Here is a 19073-nt window from a genome sequence, read left to right on the forward strand (position 1 = left end):
ACCTGAACAGCATCATCCTGAGAGACATTAGGCCCAGAAAAAAAAATGTATATTTACATTTTAAAAAAAAAATATTTTTTTTTTATTGAGGTTATTAGGAACACTAACAGCAAAAGTTGAAACATCAGAGTCAAAATACAATAAGACAAATACATGGAATACAATGTAAGCAACATAAGCATAGCTACTACATATGAGTATGAATATTCAATTTTTCCTCTATACCATTAATCATTGTACAAGAAAGCAGTAGTCCTAGAATTGATAGATATACTGAACATAAGGTAAGCATAGACATCATGAGCGATAGTACATAAAAGAGTGCATATAACACTTTAATGTCTTATCTAGACATAAGGAACAAAATTGCATAGGTGACACAATTTGGGTCTCTAGACACAATAAATATTTGTCCATAAGGACAGGATCCTGCTCCATGTCCATGGCTAAAACTAGAGATAGAGGAATGACAAGAAAAAAAAATAAAAAAAAATAAAGAGACTTTCAAATTAACATTGTCACTTTAAATTTAATCTGAGCGGTTAAGCACTCAAAAATGTACCCCTCAAAAAGGACTTCTACACCTCAGCAGACTGAGGTGCCCTACCTGCCCCACTGGAGTAAGAAAAACTTGTCAGGAGGAAAGGCAGCTGTTCTCACAGAAAAACATAATTTATGTAAGAATTTACATGATAAATTAATTTTTTTTTATTGGCAGGAGTCCATGAGCTAGTGACGTATGGGATATATATTCCTACCAGGAGGGGCAATGATTCCTAAACCTCAAAATGCCAATAAATACACCCCCCACCACACCCACAATTCAGTTTAACGAATACCCAAGAAGTGGGGTTATAAGAAAGGAGCGAAAGCATCAACAAGGAATTGGAATAAATGTGCTTTATACAAAAAAATCATAACCACCATGAAAAGGGTGGATCTCATGGACTCTTGCCAATATGAAAGAAATTAATTTATCAGGTAAATTCTTACATAAATTATGTTTTCTTTCATGTAATTGGCAAGAGTCCATGAGCTAGTGACGTATGGGACAGCAAATACCTAAGATGTGGAACTCCACGCAAGAGTCACTTGAGAGGGAGGGATAAAAATAAAGACAGCCAGATGTCAGGATTATCAGGTTTGACGTGTGACCCCATGCGTCACCTAAATTACAGAATGTTAACAAAACTAAAGTTAAAAAGAGAATATTACCCATTGACAGGCCGTGGCACATTCACGGGAAAATGGAAATACATAGCTATATTATGACTACAGGGCAACTTGAACCCTCGTTTCTGGTCCAAGGACCATGTTTTGAATGTTATTTGTCCTCAGAAATATCGCGTGTAATAGCGTTCATTGATATGTCAATTCAACTGTGATGTGTTTTGGTTCTGTATATTCACTCTTAATAAAAATTTATTTAAAAAAAAATAAATAAAAAATAAAGACAGCCAATTCGGCTGAAAAATTAATCCCCAACCCAAATAAAATTTTTTATCTTAATGAAAAAAATGAAATTATAAGCAGAAGAATCAAACTGAAACAGCTGCCTGGAGTACTTTTCTACCAAAAACTGCTTCTGAAGAAGAGAAAACATCAAAAATGGTAGAATTTAGTAAAAGTATGCAAAGAAGACCAAGTTGCTGCTTTGCAAATCTGATCAACAGAAGCTTTATTCTTAAAATCCCAGGAAGTAGAAACTGACCTAGTAGATTGAACCGTAATCCTCTGAGGCGGGGATTTACACAAATAAGCATGATGAATCAAAAGCTTTAACCAAGATGCCAAAGAAATGGCAGAAGCCTTCTGACCTTTCCTAGAACCAGAAAAGATAACAAATAGACTATAAGTCTTCCTGAAATCTTTAGTAGCTTCAACATAATATTTCAAAGCTCTTACCACATCCAAAGAATGTAAAGATCTCTCCAGAGAATTCTTAGGATTAGGACACAATGAAGGGACAACAATTTCTCTACTAATGTTGTTGGAATTCACAACTTTAGGTAAAAATTTAAATGACGTCTGCAAAACTGCCTTATCCTGATGAAAAATCAGAAAAGGAGACTCAAAAGAAAGAGCATATAATTCAGAAACTCTTCTAGCAGAAGAGATAGCCAAAAGGAACAATACTTTCCAAGAAAGTAATTTAATGTCCATTGAATGCATAGGCTCAAACGGAGGAGCCTGTAAAGCCTTCAAAACCAAATTAAGACTCCAAGGAGGAGAGATTGACTTAATGACAGACTTAATACGAACCAAAGCCTGTACAAAACAATGAATATCAGGAAGATTAGCAATTTTTCTGTGGAATAGAACAGAAAGAGCAGAGATTTGTTCTTTCAAGGAACTTGTAGACAAACCCTTATCTAAACCATCCTGAAGAAACTGTAAAATTCTAGGAATTCTAAAAGAATGCCAAGAGAATTTATGAAAAGAACACCATGAAATATAAGTCTTCCAAACTCGATAATAAATCTTTCTAGACACAGATTTACGAGCCTGCAACATAGTATTAATCACTGAGTCAGAGAAACCTCTATGATTAAGCACTAAGTGTTCAATCTCCATACCTTCAAATTTAATGATTTGAGATCCTGATGGAAAAATGGACCTTGAGATAGAAGGTCTGGCCTTAACGGAAGTGGCCAAGGTTGGCAACTGGACATCCGAACAAGATCCGCATACCAAAACCTGTGTGGCCATGCTGGAGCCACCAGCAGTACAAATGAACGCTCCATTATAATTTTGGAAATCACTCTTGGAAGAAGAACTAGAGGCGGAAAGATATATAAGCAGGTTGATAACTCCAAGGAAGTGTCAACGCATCTATTGCTTCCGCCTGAGGATCCCTGGACCTGGACAGATACCTGGGAAGTTTCCTGTTTAGATAAGAAGCCATCAGATCTATTTCTGGAAGCCCCCACATCTGAACAATCTGAAAAAACACATCTTGGTGAAGAGACCACTCTCCCGTATGTAAAGTCTGGCGACTGCACTGGGGGGGGAAAAACACAAACGATAATCCAAGCAGCAATCACATAGGGCGGGGCTTTCTGACTGACGGCAGGCAACACCAATAAGAGCAACTCTGTACATCCAATCTAGGCATCTTGAAGAGAGCTTCTTGTCAGTGTTAGCTAGGAGCTGAGGAGTGTATAAGGAGCTATTGCCTCTCCCGCTTCCAGCCCAAGGCGTTTAATTTATTTTGAGCCGAATAATCTATATAAAGCGCTGTTACGTGACGGGACCCGCAAAAGCACATTCATTTGCACTGCTGAGCAATTATGAACCTAATATTTGGTGGAACTGTGTATTTGTACGCGCTGATACGCAGTCTAGATCCCCAGTTAAGCGATGCCATGTTATGTTGTTGCAAGCTGTAGGAACTTTGTGCTATAAGCATCCGGGAAACTGCGTTTTTCTGGGATTTTCTTAGGAGATATTGTGCGTCATGATCACCGTGTTATGAAATGCAGTCAAAACAAATGTTTATCATTAAGGGGGGCACGCCGAGCAAGGAGATGCAGGGCTGCTTATGTGCTGCATGCATGGTGATGTGCGCTGAGGGGGTCGTGTTATGGAAGCTGCCCCCGGCATGATATACAAGTCTCAAAAACTTTGCTGGATTGTTGTAGCCGTGCAACAGTTACAACTGGACAAGAAGTGAACCTGTAGAACTCACTCCCTTCCTTTTGGCTTTTGATCTTCTCTAACCCCAGGATGAAAGTGCTCCGCAGGAAGGTGATCATCCTGTGCCTGGGGTATATCCTGCTACTGGTATTTACCATGCTCAACCTCCTGGATAAATGGCACAAAGAGCCTCAGCAATGCAACGACCAGGTGAAGTACACTCCTTACCAAACACACTCCGACATCCGCTATCTCTACCTCCCCTCCCCTCCAAGGAAAAGGCATCTGGTCTATGTCTTTACCACTTGGAGATCTGGATCTTCTTTTTTTGGGGCGCTTTTCAACCAGAATCCGGAGGTGTTTTTCCTGTATGAGCCAGTGTGGCACGTGTGGCAAAAGTTATATCTGGGGGACGCCATGTCTCTGCAGGGGGCTGCTCGTGACCTGCTTAGCACCCTCTACAGGTGTGACTTGTCTGCCCTACAGCTCTACAACACTGCGGGGGCTAAGAACATCACCACGCTGGGCATTTTCGGGGCAGCCACTAACAAGGTCGTCTGCTCCTTGCCCATTTGCTCAGCCTATAAGAAGGATGTAGTGGGGCTAGTGGATGACAAAGTGTGCAAGAAATGCGCACCTCAGAGCCTAAGCCTGCTGGAGGAGGAGTGCCATAAGTACAACACCATAGTCATTAAAGGAGTGAGGATCTTTGACATTAATGTGCTTGCTCCATTGGTAGTAGACCCTTCCTTGGAACTGAAGGTCATTCATTTAGTAAGGGACCCCAGGGCAGTGGCCAGCTCCTGCATTAAGTCTAGACATGGCTTGATCAGGGAGAGCTTACAAGTTGTTCACAGCAGGGATCCTAGGATCCGCAGGGTGCCTGTTCTAGACCCTGGGCACAAGCTTAATAAAAAGGATGGTTCTGATTACCATGTAATAGGAGCTATGGAAGTGATCTGTAGCAGCATGGGAAAGACCCTGAGGACTGCCCTAAATCCTCCGAGCTGGCTCAAGGGTAACTACATGTTGGTCAGGTATGAGGACCTTGTGGTGGATCCCATCAAAACAGGTATACGGATTTGTGAATCTCTCTGTGAGCCCAGAGATAGAGAAATTTTCTCTAAACATGACCAGTTGTTCAGGTTACTCTTCCAAACCATATGTAGTGTCTGCCCGTAATGCCACCCAAGCTGTTAGTGCATGGAGGACACTGCTTACCTACATGCAGATCAGACAGGTAGAGGAATATTGTCAGGTTCCAATGGACATCCTGGGCTATGACACAGTCAGCAGTCAAGAGGAAGTTAAAGACCTTAGCAAATCACTACTTAGGAAGCCCGTGTTGTGAGTAACTTGCATAAGTAACATTGCCTGCAAGAAGATCTTGTTTACTGTACCAAAAGTCTGTAGGGGTTAAACTTCAGTATTTACGTATGGTAGCTACATCTGTCTTTAAAATTAATTTCCAGTATCATTGGAACTCGTCAAGGCAGGTCTGGGAAATTTAACTTAAGTTTTTTATTTTTTATGTGGAGTTGAATCGACAAGACACTACATGTGCTTTTGGTAACCATGAAATAATTAACTGCAGATGCACACTGCAGCTGGGATTATTCTATGGCTAACAAACATATACAGTGTTGGTATAACAAACATGGGCATTATGTGTATTAAAGGTATGGATAAAGCTACCTTTTATGTTTGAATGCTAGTATCCAATGACTTATTCCAACTCTGAACTTGTGTAAGACTGCTGCTTGAAATATCTGGGTTCTTGTTCATAAGTATACTACTGTATAAATGTACAAATAAAACTTTGCAACTGGCCTACTCTGTAGGTATTTGATTATGTTTACAAGGGCGATTGCAGACAAATGAGAGGTGTACAGTTATTTCTTTGCACATGGCATGAACCCTCTGTTAGACCATCATTTAACACTACAGTATGTGGAATGGGAAAAGCAGTAAATGTTACAAGTGCAGTTAATAAAGACTACAATTTAAATAATAATAAAAAAAAAAAGTCTGGCGACTGAGATAATCCGCTTCCCAATTGTCTATACCTGGGATATGGACCGCAGAAATTAGACAGGAGCTGGATTCCGTCCATGCAAGTATCCGAGATACTTCTTTCATAGCTTGAGGACTATGAGTCCCACCTTGATGATTGACATACGCCACAGTTGTGACATTGTCTGTCTGAAAACAAATAAACGGTTCTCTCTTCAGAAGAGGCCAAAACTGAAGAGCTCTGAGAATCGCACGGAGTTCCAAAATATTGATTGGTAATCTCGCCTCTTGAGATTTCCAAACCCCCTGCGCTGTCGGAGATCCCCAGACAGCTCCTCAACCTGAAAGACTTGCATCTGTTGTGATCACAGTCCAGGCTGGACGAACAAAAGAGGCCCCTTGAACTAAACAATGGTGATCTAACCACCAAGTCAGAGATAGTCGAATATTAGGATTTAAGGATATTAATTGTGATACATTTGTATAATCCCTGCACCATTGGCTCAGCATACAAAGCTGAAGAGGTCTCATGTGAAAACGAGCAAAGGGGATCGCGTCCGATGCTGCAGTCATGAGACCTAAAACCTCCATGCACATAGCTACGAAGGGAATGATTGAAACTGAAGGTTCCGACAAGCTGCAACCAATTTCAGACGTCTTTTGTCTCTTAGAGACAAAGTCATGGATACTGAATCTATTTGGAATCCTAAAAAGGTTACCCTTGTCTGAGGAATCAAGGAACTTTTTGGTAAATTGATCCTCCAACCATGTCTTTGAAGAAACAACACTAGTTGATTCGTGTGAGATTCTGCAGACCGTAAAGACTGAGCAAGTACCAAGATATCGTCCAAATAAGGAAACACCGCATTACCCCGCTCTCTGATTACAGAGAGTAGGGCACCGAGAACCTTTGAAAAGATCCTTGGAGCTGTTGCTAGACCAAAAGGAAGAGCAACAAATTGGTAATGCTGGTCTAGAAAAGAGAATCTCAGGAACTGATAGTGATCTGGATGAATCGGAATATGAAGATATGCAGCCTGTAAGTCTATTGTGGACATATAATGCCCTTGCTGAACAAAAGGCAGAATAGTCCTTATAGTCACCATCTTGAATGTTGGTATTCTTACACAACGATTCAACATTTTTAGATCCAGAACTGGTCTAAAAGAATTCTCCTTCTTTGGAACAATGAACAGATTTGAATAAAACCCCAGAACCCGTTCCTGAAAAGGAACTGGCACAATTACCCCAGATAACTCCAGGTCTGAAACACACTTCAGGAAAGCCTGAGCCTTTACTGGGTTCACTGGAACGCGTGAGAGAAAGAAACTTCTCACAGGCGGTCTTACTTTGAAACCTATTCTGTACCCTTGAAAAACAATGTTCTGAATCCAATTATTTTGGATTGAATTGATACAAAAATCCTTGTAAAATCTTATTCTGCCCCCTACCAGCTGCGCTGGAATGAGGGCTGCACCTTAATGCGGACTTGGGGGCTGATTTTGATTTTTTAAATGGCTTAGATTTATTCCAGACTGGGGAAGGCTTCCAATTGGAAACCGTTCCCTTAGGGGAAGGGTCAGGTTTCTGTTCCTTATTTTGAAGAAAGGAACGAAAACGGTTAGCAGCCCTAAATTTACCCTTAGATTTTTTATCCTGAGGCAAAAAAAGCTCCCTTCCCCCAGTGACAGTTGAAATAATAGAATCCAACTAAGAACCAAATAATGTATTACCTTGGAAAGAGAGAGATAGCAACGTTGATTTAGAAGTCATATCAGCATTCCAAGATTTAAGCCATAAAGCTCTTCTAGCTAAAATAGCTAAAGACATACAGGCCCATTTATCAAGCTCCGTACGGAGCTTGAAGGGCCGTGTTTCTGGCGAGTCTTCAGACTCGCCAGAAACACAAGTTATGAAGCACCACTGCTCCATAACCCTGTCCGCCTGCTCTGAACAGGCGGACAGGAATCGCCGGACATCAACCCGATCGAATACGATCGGGTTGATTGACAGCTCCCTGCTGGCGGCCGATTGGCCGCGAGTCAGCAGGGGGCGGCGTTGCACCAGCAGCTCTTGTGAGCTGCTGGTGCAATGTTAAATGCGGAGAGCGTATTGCTCTCCACATTTAGCGAGGTCTTGCGGACCTGATCCGCAGTGTCGGATCAGGTCCGCAAGCCCTTTGATAAATGGGCTTGATATATCTGACATCAATTCTAATGATATCAAAAATGGCATCACAAATGAAATTATTAGCATGTTGAATTAGCTTAACAATGCTATACACACTATGATCTGGTACTTGTTGTGCTAAAGTTTCCAACCAAAATGTTGAAGCAGCAGCAACATCAGCCAAAGAAATAGCAGGCCTAAGAAGATGACCTGAACATAAATAAGCCTTCCTTAGATAAGATTCAAGTTTCCTATCTAAAGGATCTTTAAAAGAAGTACTATCTGCCGTAGGAAAAGTAGTATGTTTAGCAAGAGTAGAGATGGCCCCATTAACTTTAGGGATCTTTTCCCAAAACTCCAATCTATCAGCCGGCAAAGGATACAGTTTCTTAAACCTTGAAGAAGGTGTAAAGGAAGTACCCAGACTATTCCATTCCCTAGAAATTACATCTGAAATAGCATCAGGAACTAGAAAAAAACATTTACTGGTTTTAATATCAAGAGGACTAGTCTCCTCCATATCTAATGCAATCAACACCTCTTTTAATAAGGAACGAATATACTCCATTTTAAATAAGTATGAAGATTTGTCAGTGTCAATATCTGAGGCAGAATCTTCTGAACCAGATAGATCCTCATCAGAGATAGATAAATCAGAATGCTGTCGGTCATTTAAAAATTCATCAAATTTATGAGAAGTTTTAAAAGACCTTTTACGCTTATTAGAAGGTGGTATAACAGAACAGAGCCTTCTGAATGGAATTAGAAACAAATTCTCTCACATTAACAGGAATATCCTGAACATTAGATGTTGAAGGAACAACAGCAGGTAATGGATTACTACTAATGGAAATATTGTCTGCATTTGAAAGTTTATCATGAAAACTAACACAAACTACAGCCGGAGGAACAGTTACCACAAGTTTACAACAAATGCACTTAGCTTTGGTAGAACCGACATCAGGCAGCAGGATTCCAGTAGTAGATTCTGAGACAGGGTCAGATTGAGACATCTTGCAATAGGTAATAGAAAAAATAACATATAAAGCAAAATTATCAATTTCCTTATATGACAGTTTCAGGAATGGGAAAAAATGCAAACAGAATAAGCCTCTGGAAACCAGAAGCAAAATTAAATAAGGACTTAAATAATTTAAAAAATCTGGCGCCAAGTATGACGCCCACAACTGACAAAATATTTTTTGGCGCCAAGAACGTCTGCAACAAACACGAGCGTTATAGATGACGCAACTACCTGAAAAACTCTCTGCGCCAACTAAGACGCCGGAAATGACGAAATTACATCAACAAACGTAATTTTCACGCCAAGACTGACGCAATAAATTATATCATTTTGCGCTCCCGCGAGCCTAACAGCCCGCAATTTAGAAAAGAGAGTCAATTTGAAAATTTTCAGGTAAGAATTTTTTTTTTTTATGCATTTCCAAAAATGAAACTGACAGTCTGAAAGAAGGAAATATACTGATTAACCTGAATCATGGCAAATATAAGTACAAACATATATTTAGAACTTTACATATAAAGTGCCAAACCATAGCTGAGAGTGTCTTAAATAAAAGAAAACATACTTACCAAAAGACACTCATCTACATAAAGTAGATAGCAAAACCAGTACTGAAACGAGAATCAGTAGAGGTAATGGTATATAAGAGTATATAGTTGTTCTGAAAAGGGAGGTAGGAGATGAATATCTACGACCGATAACAGAGAACCTATGAAATAGATCTCCGTTAGGATGACCATTGTATTCAATAGGTAATACTCCCTTCACATCCCTCTGTCATTCACTGTACTCTGAGAGGAACCGGGCTTCAGCATGCTGAGAAGCGCATATCAACGTAGAAATCTAGCACAAACTTACTTCACCACCTCCATAGGAGGCAAAGTTTGTAAAACTGAATTGTGGGTGTGGTGGGGGTGTATTTATAGGCATTTTGAGGTTTGGGAAACTTTGCCCCTCCTGGTAGGAATGTATATCCCATACGTCACTAGCTCATGGACTCTTGCCAATTACATGAAAGAAAAACGTCTTACAGCCGACACCGCTCCGAACAGATTTAAGAGCGGAAGAGGAGTCATGTGAGCAGCTGAATAGAAATTAGAAAAGCGTGCATTTCAGAAGCCGAAATAGACCGGAGGAGTAAACTGACTCAAAAAAAAATTACCGGTCTTCCTCTGAGTTAAAATGTATAAAACACAATGTCCATAGCTTATTACACAAGCCCTAACAAGCACAACAGAGACAAAAAATAAAATGAGCCACAAACATTTTAGGTTAACTCCTTCGATCCCATATAGCAAAATTTTTTTGTGCCTGCACACTGCCAGAATAAAACCCTGTCCCAGATAAATAATGCAGTTAATCTTCTTAAGTACAAGTCTCCAATACCTAGAAGACAAAAACACATGCAATCCAGCGGTCTGGCAGAAAGAAAGCTCACAAGGCGTCAATGGACACATACTCCTTACAGAGACCTGTTGAAAAAGAAAGAACAGAGTAACCAACTCTGGCTTTCAACACCAAGGGCAGCAAATATGTTATAAATCTAAGCAAGGACCACCTCACTACTTTCCAACTACTTAAAAGCAACCACTACTGACATGGACACAGCTAGACCCAAATCCTTGCTTGCAGGGAAAAGTACTCCGAAAAGGAATCAATATCTTCAGACACCGAACTTCACCTCCTCCATTGACAGAGGCAAAGAGAATGACTGGGGGTTATGGGTAAGGAAAGTGACACTTAACAGCTTTGCTGAGGTGCTCTTTGCCTCCTCCTGCTGACCAGGAGTGAATATCCCACTAGTAATTGGAATGCCATTGTGGACTCTCCATGTCTTAGGAAAGAAAAATAGTTTCTAAGTTCCCCCAAATGTTATTACATGTATCAAGCAAGTAAAATGTTATTACATGTATCAAGCAAGTAAAAGTGTCAGCACAAGAGACAATAAGCAGTCCCTCTCCCCAGAGCTAGATAAGGTCAATAAGAAGACACAATTTGAGACACACTTTTAACCATGTTATGACACTATATGATGAAAATAACCATGTCATATTTGGTACCAAACTAATTCTCATGATGTCACTGGGAAATTGCTTATATAGGTGTATGCGTTGAATAAGCATTTCATAAGTTATAAGGTGTTCTATAATTTCATAGTGAAATGAGTTGAACCCAGACACTCTTCACTTGCAATTAAAACATAGCTCCTTTATTTCTTCAAATAAAAAACAGGTACAAAGAGTGCCATAGTGTTTTGGTTTGTCTGTCAGTCTCGCTGACGCGTTTCGGCTGTCATGCCGTAGTCATAGCATTCTATAATTTTAGCCAAAGAATCTGAACTTTATAACGTCATAAAAAAAAGGGAGTGGATATTTCTGGTAAAGAGGGGAGTGGATATTTCTGGCCCTCTGTAAGAAAGTTGGGTCAAGCAATTTGATATCAGAGAAACAGGTATAAAATTTTGTGTTTAACAATTCAAGTTGTTCATTCTTACATGGGAAGCTTTATACCAACGGAGTGAATGACCATCTTTCCTGGCCAAGCTCCCTGGCACAGATACCGAAGCTATTAAAGTATAAGGTTTCTGTTATTTCTCCTTTTTATTTTAAAACTGTTTGTTTGTGTATAATTCAATTTGTTAACATCTTTTTATTAATAATGCATAGTGCATATTTTTTCGCATAATAAATCATTCACTTATTAAGTTTTTGCCTTGGTCTAATATTTGAACCACGTTATTGAAAGAGACTGATAGTATTATTACTGTGATTTTAGATTATTGTTGCTTAATTGTATTCTAGGATTAAATTTATAAGTCTGGGTTTCCTTAAGATTTCCCATATAATCTTACATGGTGGCAGCTTAGAGATAGTTTAGTGTGGGTGGCATTAAAAAGGAAGTTTTAGGAAATTCTTCTAAGTTTAGGACAGACTAGAGAGTGTTGTTAACCCTTGCACCCACTGGACTAAGTCACAGGCTTGTCTGGAGTCGCTAGACTATGACAGATTAGTGAAAGTGGAAAGGGGCTTGTTCCAAACAAGTGACTGGTGCAGGGTTGGTTAACCCTGGTCGTTACAATTAGTTTAGCCCAATCGGTTACCTCCTTAGAAAAATGCCCCTCTTCTTGTTAAATTCAAGTTTCTGTGTTTAGAAACATTGAGTCAAAACAGGCATATAATCCCGCTATTGCACCTTTTACTCTACTGGGTGATATATATACTATCTAAAACAAAATGTTTTATTTTTCCCCTGTTTCTTTTGTATTTCTTTAGCCTTAGAGGCTAATTGGGGATAATGGAACCAGGCTTAAGAAGTCTGAATTGGCTCCTCTAAATAACGCAAGTGGTGGGTGGAGTTTGATTATTGAACATATTTGCAAAAAATTATGTTAAAGGGATAGTATACTGTAAAATAGTTTTCCCTTAATTTGTTTACAATTGCTTTTTTTTCCAACTGAGGAGTAAAAAATGTATGAAAATGAGCTTTTTAAGGTTTATTTGTGAATATTAAAGCTCTGATTTTGTGTTTTGAAGCCACAACCTAATAAAATGGGTTGAGTTTGTAGGTAATAATCAGATCTCATTACTGTATCACATTGTGTACATAAACATGTTTCTTAATCTTATATCTGTCCATAAAACAATCACCAGTACTTAAAGAGAGAACAATGGAAAATCAACATTTTATTACCTTATCTCTGCTATATCCTACTGGGAGTGTAATTTCTTCTGCTGGCTGTGTTTACAAAGCTTATCTATAGCTGGGACCTGCGGCCACAAACTTTCAGAATAGGTGGGGATACCACATGCTAAATCAACTATTTCAAATGCCAATATAAGGGTAAAGGATCTACTTGTAAACAATTTAATACACTCCAGCAGATAAAGTGGATCATTGGGAACAAATTAAAGGGGAGAACATTTTTGAGTAAACTGTCCCTTTAAACAGTCAATGATCACTGCCCAGAAAGAAAGACAACTGTTGCCGTTGCAAACAATATCAGAAGTCTGCCGTGCAGTATAAAACTCAGCTTGAGTCCAAACAGTCATTAGAAACACCAAGTAATATAGTAGAGAACATGAATCTGCAACAAACTGCCACAAAGTCAATAATTTTTCAACGGCAAATCAAATGAGTAGTAACAGAAACTCCGTTATCATATTTGTATCCACTGTGTGGTGAACCAAGCTCCACTAAGTTTGCAGAAGACACCAACTCTTTAGGAAACAGCGTTGAGGATTCAAGAACTCAGCTGCGGATCGAAAAATAAATGGCCCTCACTCCTTAATGATGCATACAATAATCCAGTTAATGATCCACTGTGGTAAATTTATGAAAAGTTTATTATGCAAATAGTAAAAAAACAAATCATACAGGACCAACCATGTTTAGCAAACACATCCTATGCATTTCCCGAAGAAGTGCTTTTTTGGCATGAAACGCGTATGATGTGTTTGCTAAACATGGTTGGTCCTGTATGATTTGTTTTTTACTATTTGCACAACAAAACGTTTCACAAATTTACCACAGTGGATCATTAACTGGATTATGTTAATTTATTGCAAGACTACAAAAATAAAATCGTGCAATGGCAAAGTATTGACGTCTTTGTCAATAAGGAGGCTTGAACACAATACTGAATACTTTTTTCATGTTTTGTAGAGAAGGAATAACAAGTGGGGGATTAATCTTTTTTTTTTATTTCTCAAAATGTGTTAAGTTCAGCAATTATTTATAATAAAGTATGGAACTATATACACAATATTTGACACCCTAGATTTAACAGAGTGCAATACGACAGAACAGTCTAATTTCACAACAGAGGGATCATTAAACAAAATTATTATCCATGCAATTCATAATGGCTTTTCTTTTTTTTAACAAAACCAAACATACACATTTTTAATTGAACCTAAAAACAAAACAGAATGACAAATTAAAAAAAAATTAACACACACAGTATTGTTTAAGCATTACAATTTAAAGTACTAATATTCATTTTTATTTCTGACCAGCATGAATTCAAGTAAAGCAACTTCACACGGAGCAATTTTTATTTAGTTTATTGCTTACATTACTTTAGTTGTCATAACTTTGAAAACAATCAGCAGAGACCTTTGAAGAAATACTTCCAAAACCATTAATGATAACTTTACATTATTATAAAAATGCATAAAGTTCAGAACCAGTCCACAAGTTGCTTTGTAAAATAAATTATATATGTTTGCTGCTTTAGAGACTTAATCTAATATGCCAGTCTGAAAAAGAATTTCTGTGATTTCTGCATGATCCACACCTAAAATAAAAAAGAAAAGAAAACATTTTTAGGAATCTAGAATCATTTCTAGTAGGAGTGTATGAAAGTCAGTAAATTCTGTACAATGTATACACAAGTGCAGTTTAAGTATTATAGGAAGCTAAAGTAAGAATTTATGGAGATCCTGTGGGCAGGTGACCATGTGGTGACCCCTCAATACCAGATATAAAGTAGCTCAACGAAAACAATGATGGATCACCCGACTGGGTTAATATCTCCAACGCTGTAGTGTACTCTGTATAGTTCGAGTGTGCTGTTGGTGTTCACTATTGAGTCCTTGAATAACTCAGTGTATTGAAGTATCACTTAGGGAAAATCATATAGGTTGAACCCTGTCATGTGAGATTTAGATTCTCAATTTGTATTGAAATTATAGAAGAACCAGTCTATAGCAAAATAGTGTGTTCACTGAATTACTTTATAATGATCGCACACAGATCAGTATAATCTTAAACCACTCTGTGCTGGGGGACCCAGGTTTGGAATTCAATAACTAGATTCTTTATGTTATTTGCATACTTTCGCTCTAATACCATTTATATACATAGGTTAAATATCTTTAGGTTCCACAATCACACACAAATGGTGTAACGTTATAAATTATATATTAAGATTATTCTAGATCATTCATCATGGAGCTGTTTCTTTTCTGACTCTGTATATTATCATAGTGATATTCTAAAGCAGGTTACTATAAATTGTTATCACTTTCTAAAGCTGTTAAATATAGTATACGTAGAGTTTATGATAATAGAGTTACTGTCCCTTTAAGTGTGAATCAAATAATTCTGTCTTCCTTGCTCAAGTTGATTAACGTGAAGAGTATTGTAATGTCTAATGCTTAAAGCACTGATTGAATATCTGTTATATCTGTCTAGGTATGCGGCTAGTGCTTAAGCATAAGTGCAGATGTAACAGTTTGTAACCCTTCAACACACTTTGTAACAGTTAGCAGGAGTAGGATTCAAGTGTGTATGCTTTGTATATTTACCACTATGTGGCTATTCTAGTAAACTCTTTCCTGCTATTCTGTATATATAGTAATGTACCCCAATCCACTAGTTACATAAAAATATATGGGTCATGACGAAGAGGCTCACTTATTAAAATATTGAAACAGTCTATTGAGCCACCTATAATTCAGACTTGTATCGCCTCCGATATAGAGGAGTCACTCTATCCGGGTCAGGTACTGATATGTTCGTGTTGTGTTAATCAACTAGTGAGCCGGGAGGATTACTTAGTAATGACTCAATGCGCTAAGTCAGACACAACCCATACTATACACCATAATTAACTACACCGGCTTAAACCTGAACAGCATAGAGAAACCAGTGTCTGGCAATTAAAAATGACATGAGTGCCTCCACGCTCACAGCTCTCTACTGACGCCTTCCGCCCCTCCGGGCTTTATCAAAGGCGGCAAGCCGCCAGATCTTGGGGGTTTTTATACCCTAGTTCCCAGAAGTTCTGCCGTATTGTGTTTCCAATTGGTGGTGTCAAAATCTGATCTCAAAGTGATTGACAGCAGGTAAATAATGGTATGACAGAAGAAAGAAAAAAGGAATTTGATGTGGTATGATGTGGTGATAAGGGGCTCTGATAAGGGGGGCAAAATTGTATACTGGCCGACTGACATGTATCTGAAAGAGGCCTCCAAACAACTGAAAGACAAATCTTGTTATACCAAATTGTTGCATAATCCCATTGAAGGCTATATGAAAATCTATACCAATGTGATTAATAGAGCCCCTGCAGAAGGGATCATTACAGCCAAGGAGAAAAAATTCCTGAATGTAGACAAACCCGAAAGTTGCAACATTCTACATGCTACCCAAGATTCATAAAAATAAAGTCCTCCTGGCAGACCCATAGTGTCTGGGATAGGATGCTTAACTGAGAAGGCTAGTGAATATATTGATCATAGGCTACGTCAATATGTGGAAGAGCTTCCATCCTATTTCCAAGACACAATGCAGGTTCTGCAGAGATTAGAGCATCTTAGCCTTAATGAATCTATCTGGCTGGTCACCACAGATGTGGAATCTCTATACACCTCTATCAACCATAAACAAGGTTTACAGGCCATCAAATATTTCTTGGACAGATATTCAGAGGAGAATGAAGAACATGACAGTTTTGTTCTAAAATTGCTAGAATTTGTACTTAAGTACAATTTCTTTGTGTTTGATGGACAATTCTTCCTCCAAACTCGAGGAACAGCTATGGGCACTACATGTGCGCCAACATATGCCAATTTATTCCACGGGTGGTGGGAGACTGAATTTGTTTTTTACAGAAAACAATCAAAACTATACTGACCATATACCTTTATGGATTTGTTTAAATTGATGACATCTTCTTTATCTGGGAAGGTACATATTCTGAGTTACAATTTCTAGCTCATTTAAATCTGAACCCACTGAATATCAAATTGACACACGAAGCATGTCTTACCAAGATTCATTTTCTTGATATAACGATCAGTAAAAATACTGAAGGATTGATCAGTACAGATTAATACAGAAAACCAACAGCTACTAATAGTTTATTGCACAGTATGAGTGCACATGCTCCTGGCATAATGAAGAGTCTACCCACAGGCAAATTTTTAAGACTTCACCGTAACTGTTCAGAAGACCATGTATACAAAGTGAGACCAGCAGAACTGGAAGAAAGATTGATCAAAAGAGGGTACAGCAAGAGATCTATTAAAAGAGCCAAATATAGAGCCCTACACACATCTAGACAAAATGTCTAAAAGAATCAAGAGAGGCTCAAATGTACCCAGACTGATCATGATGTATAACGCACAAACTCCGGAAATCTTAAATATAATAAAGAAACATTGGGATATTCTGATGATGGACCCCATACCTGCTGTGAATCACTTTGAGATCAGATTTTGACACCACCAATTGGAAACACGATAGGGCGGGACTTCCGGGAACTAGGGTATAAAACCCCCCAAGATCCGGTGGCTCGTTGCCTTTGATAAAGCCCGGAGGGGCGAAATGCATCAGGCGATAGCTGTGAGCGTGGAAACGCTCATGTCATTTTTGATTGCCAGACAATGGTTTCTCTATGCTGCTCAGGTTTAAGCCGCTGTAGTTAATTATGGTGTATAGTCTGGGTTGTGCCAGACTTAGATAGCGCATTGAGTCATTACTAAGCAATCCTCCCGGCTCACTAGTTGATTAACACAACACGAACATATCCATATCAGAGGCGATAGAGGTCTGAATTATAGGTGGCTCAATAGACTTTGTTTCAATATTTTAATAAGTGAGCCACTTTGTCATGACCCATATCTTTTTATGTAACTAGTGGATTGGGGTACATTACTAGATGTACAGAATAGCAGGAAATAGTTTACTAGAATAGCCACATAGTGGTAAATATACAAAGCATACACACTTGAATCCTACTCCTGCTAGCTGTTACAAAGTGTGTTGAAGGGTTACAAACTGTTACATCTGCACTTATGCTTAAGCACTAGCCGTATACCTAGACGGATATAACAGATAGTCAATCAGTGCTATAAGCAATAGACAATACAATACTCTTCACGTTAATCAACTTGAGCAAGGAAGACAGAATTATTTGATTCACACTTAAAGGGACAGTAACTATTATCATAAACTCTACGTATACTATATTGAACAGCTTTAGAAAGTGATTACAATTTATAGTAACCTGCTTTAGAATATCACTATGATAATATACAGAGTCAGAAAAGAAACAGCTCCATGATGAATGATCTAGAATAATCTTAATATATAATTTATAACGTTACACCATTTGTGTGTGATTGTGGAACCTAAAGATATTTAATCTATGTATATTAATGGTATTAGAGCGAAAGTATGCAAATAACATAAAGAATCTAGTTATTGAATTCCAAACCTGAGCCCCCCAGCAGAGAATGGTTTAAGATTATACTGATCAGTGTGCGATCATTATAAAGTAATTCAGTGAACACACTATTTTGCTATAGACTGGTTCTTCTATAATTTCAATATGAATTGAGAATCTAAATCTCACATGACAGGGTTCAACCTATATGATTTTCCCTAAGTGATACTTCAATACACTGAGTTATTCAAGGACTCAATAGTGAACACCAACAGCACACTCGAACTATACAGAGTACACTACAGCGTTGGAGATATTAACCCAATCGGGTGATTCATCATTTTTTTCATTGAGCTACTTTATATCTGGTATTGAGGGGTATAATCGATTGATATGACTAATAGGCCTGACCTATATTACTATTCCCCAAATCTTACTTATTCACATATAACCAGAACCAGTGCCTGAGACGTTTTTATTTATTCTTTGTTTGTTACTCAATTTTAAGTTAATGTAAATAAAAGTTAAATTTTAACTAGTTTGGATTTACACTGCCCATTAGTCAGGGCCTAGAGTGCTACATGTGCATACTTTGTGAGGTTTGGCACACTGTCTCTTTGTGCCATCCCTCTGTGTTTATATAACTTCTGCATTATTTGTCTGGCATAGGAGAGCACATAAGCACTTCAAACAAGTGTCTCCCTAGAAAGTGACAAAGTACTACTGGTCAATTGAGGAATATTCTGCATCTGTGTTAATGGGAAATTGCTGATCAAATAAATGTAATACTATAAATGATCTACCAAACCCCCTATTATAATGATTAATAATACAGAAGGACACACTTAAAAACGTAGGAAATATATTTTTAAAAGTAAAGGGAGAATGTTATGCAATTTTCCAGTCTTGGTGCCGTTTCTCCCCTGTAATTTTTTTCTTGAAAAAGACAAAATGGCAAAACCTGTAGACCACATTACAAGGATGGGGAGTTGTTCTCAATACAGACTGTGTTAGAGAGTAAATGCTTACCATCAAGAATTTGCTAAAGCAGGGTTGCAA

The 19073-nt window shown here is 38.3% G+C and overlaps 2 protein-coding genes across 12 annotated transcripts in view; one reads left to right on the forward strand and one right to left on the reverse strand.

Annotated features, from left to right (window-relative positions):
* The first annotated feature begins 3726 nt into the window (after positions 1-3726).
* Positions 3727-4987, forward strand: LOC128659389 (carbohydrate sulfotransferase 2-like). Its single transcript, XM_053713042.1, is given in 2 exon segments — positions 3727-4706; positions 4708-4987. Coding segments are annotated over 2 exon segments (1260 nt in total).
* An 8539-nt stretch (positions 4988-13526) lies between these two features.
* The window catches only part of LOC128660491 (NKAP family protein CG6066), a 739752-nt gene continuing 734205 nt past the window's right edge, over positions 13527-19073 (reverse strand). For all 11 annotated transcript variants that reach the window (XM_053714374.1, XM_053714373.1, XM_053714371.1 and 8 more), the window contains one exon: positions 13527-14138. In XM_053714374.1, coding sequence (XP_053570349.1) covers positions 14083-14138 — 56 coding nt within the window. In that variant the 3' untranslated portion in view covers positions 13527-14082. The remainder of the gene's footprint in view (positions 14139-19073) is intronic.

Source organism: Bombina bombina, chromosome 5 (genome assembly GCF_027579735.1).
Source record: "Bombina bombina isolate aBomBom1 chromosome 5, aBomBom1.pri, whole genome shotgun sequence".
Classification (NCBI taxonomy): domain Eukaryota; kingdom Metazoa; phylum Chordata; class Amphibia; order Anura; family Bombinatoridae; genus Bombina; species Bombina bombina.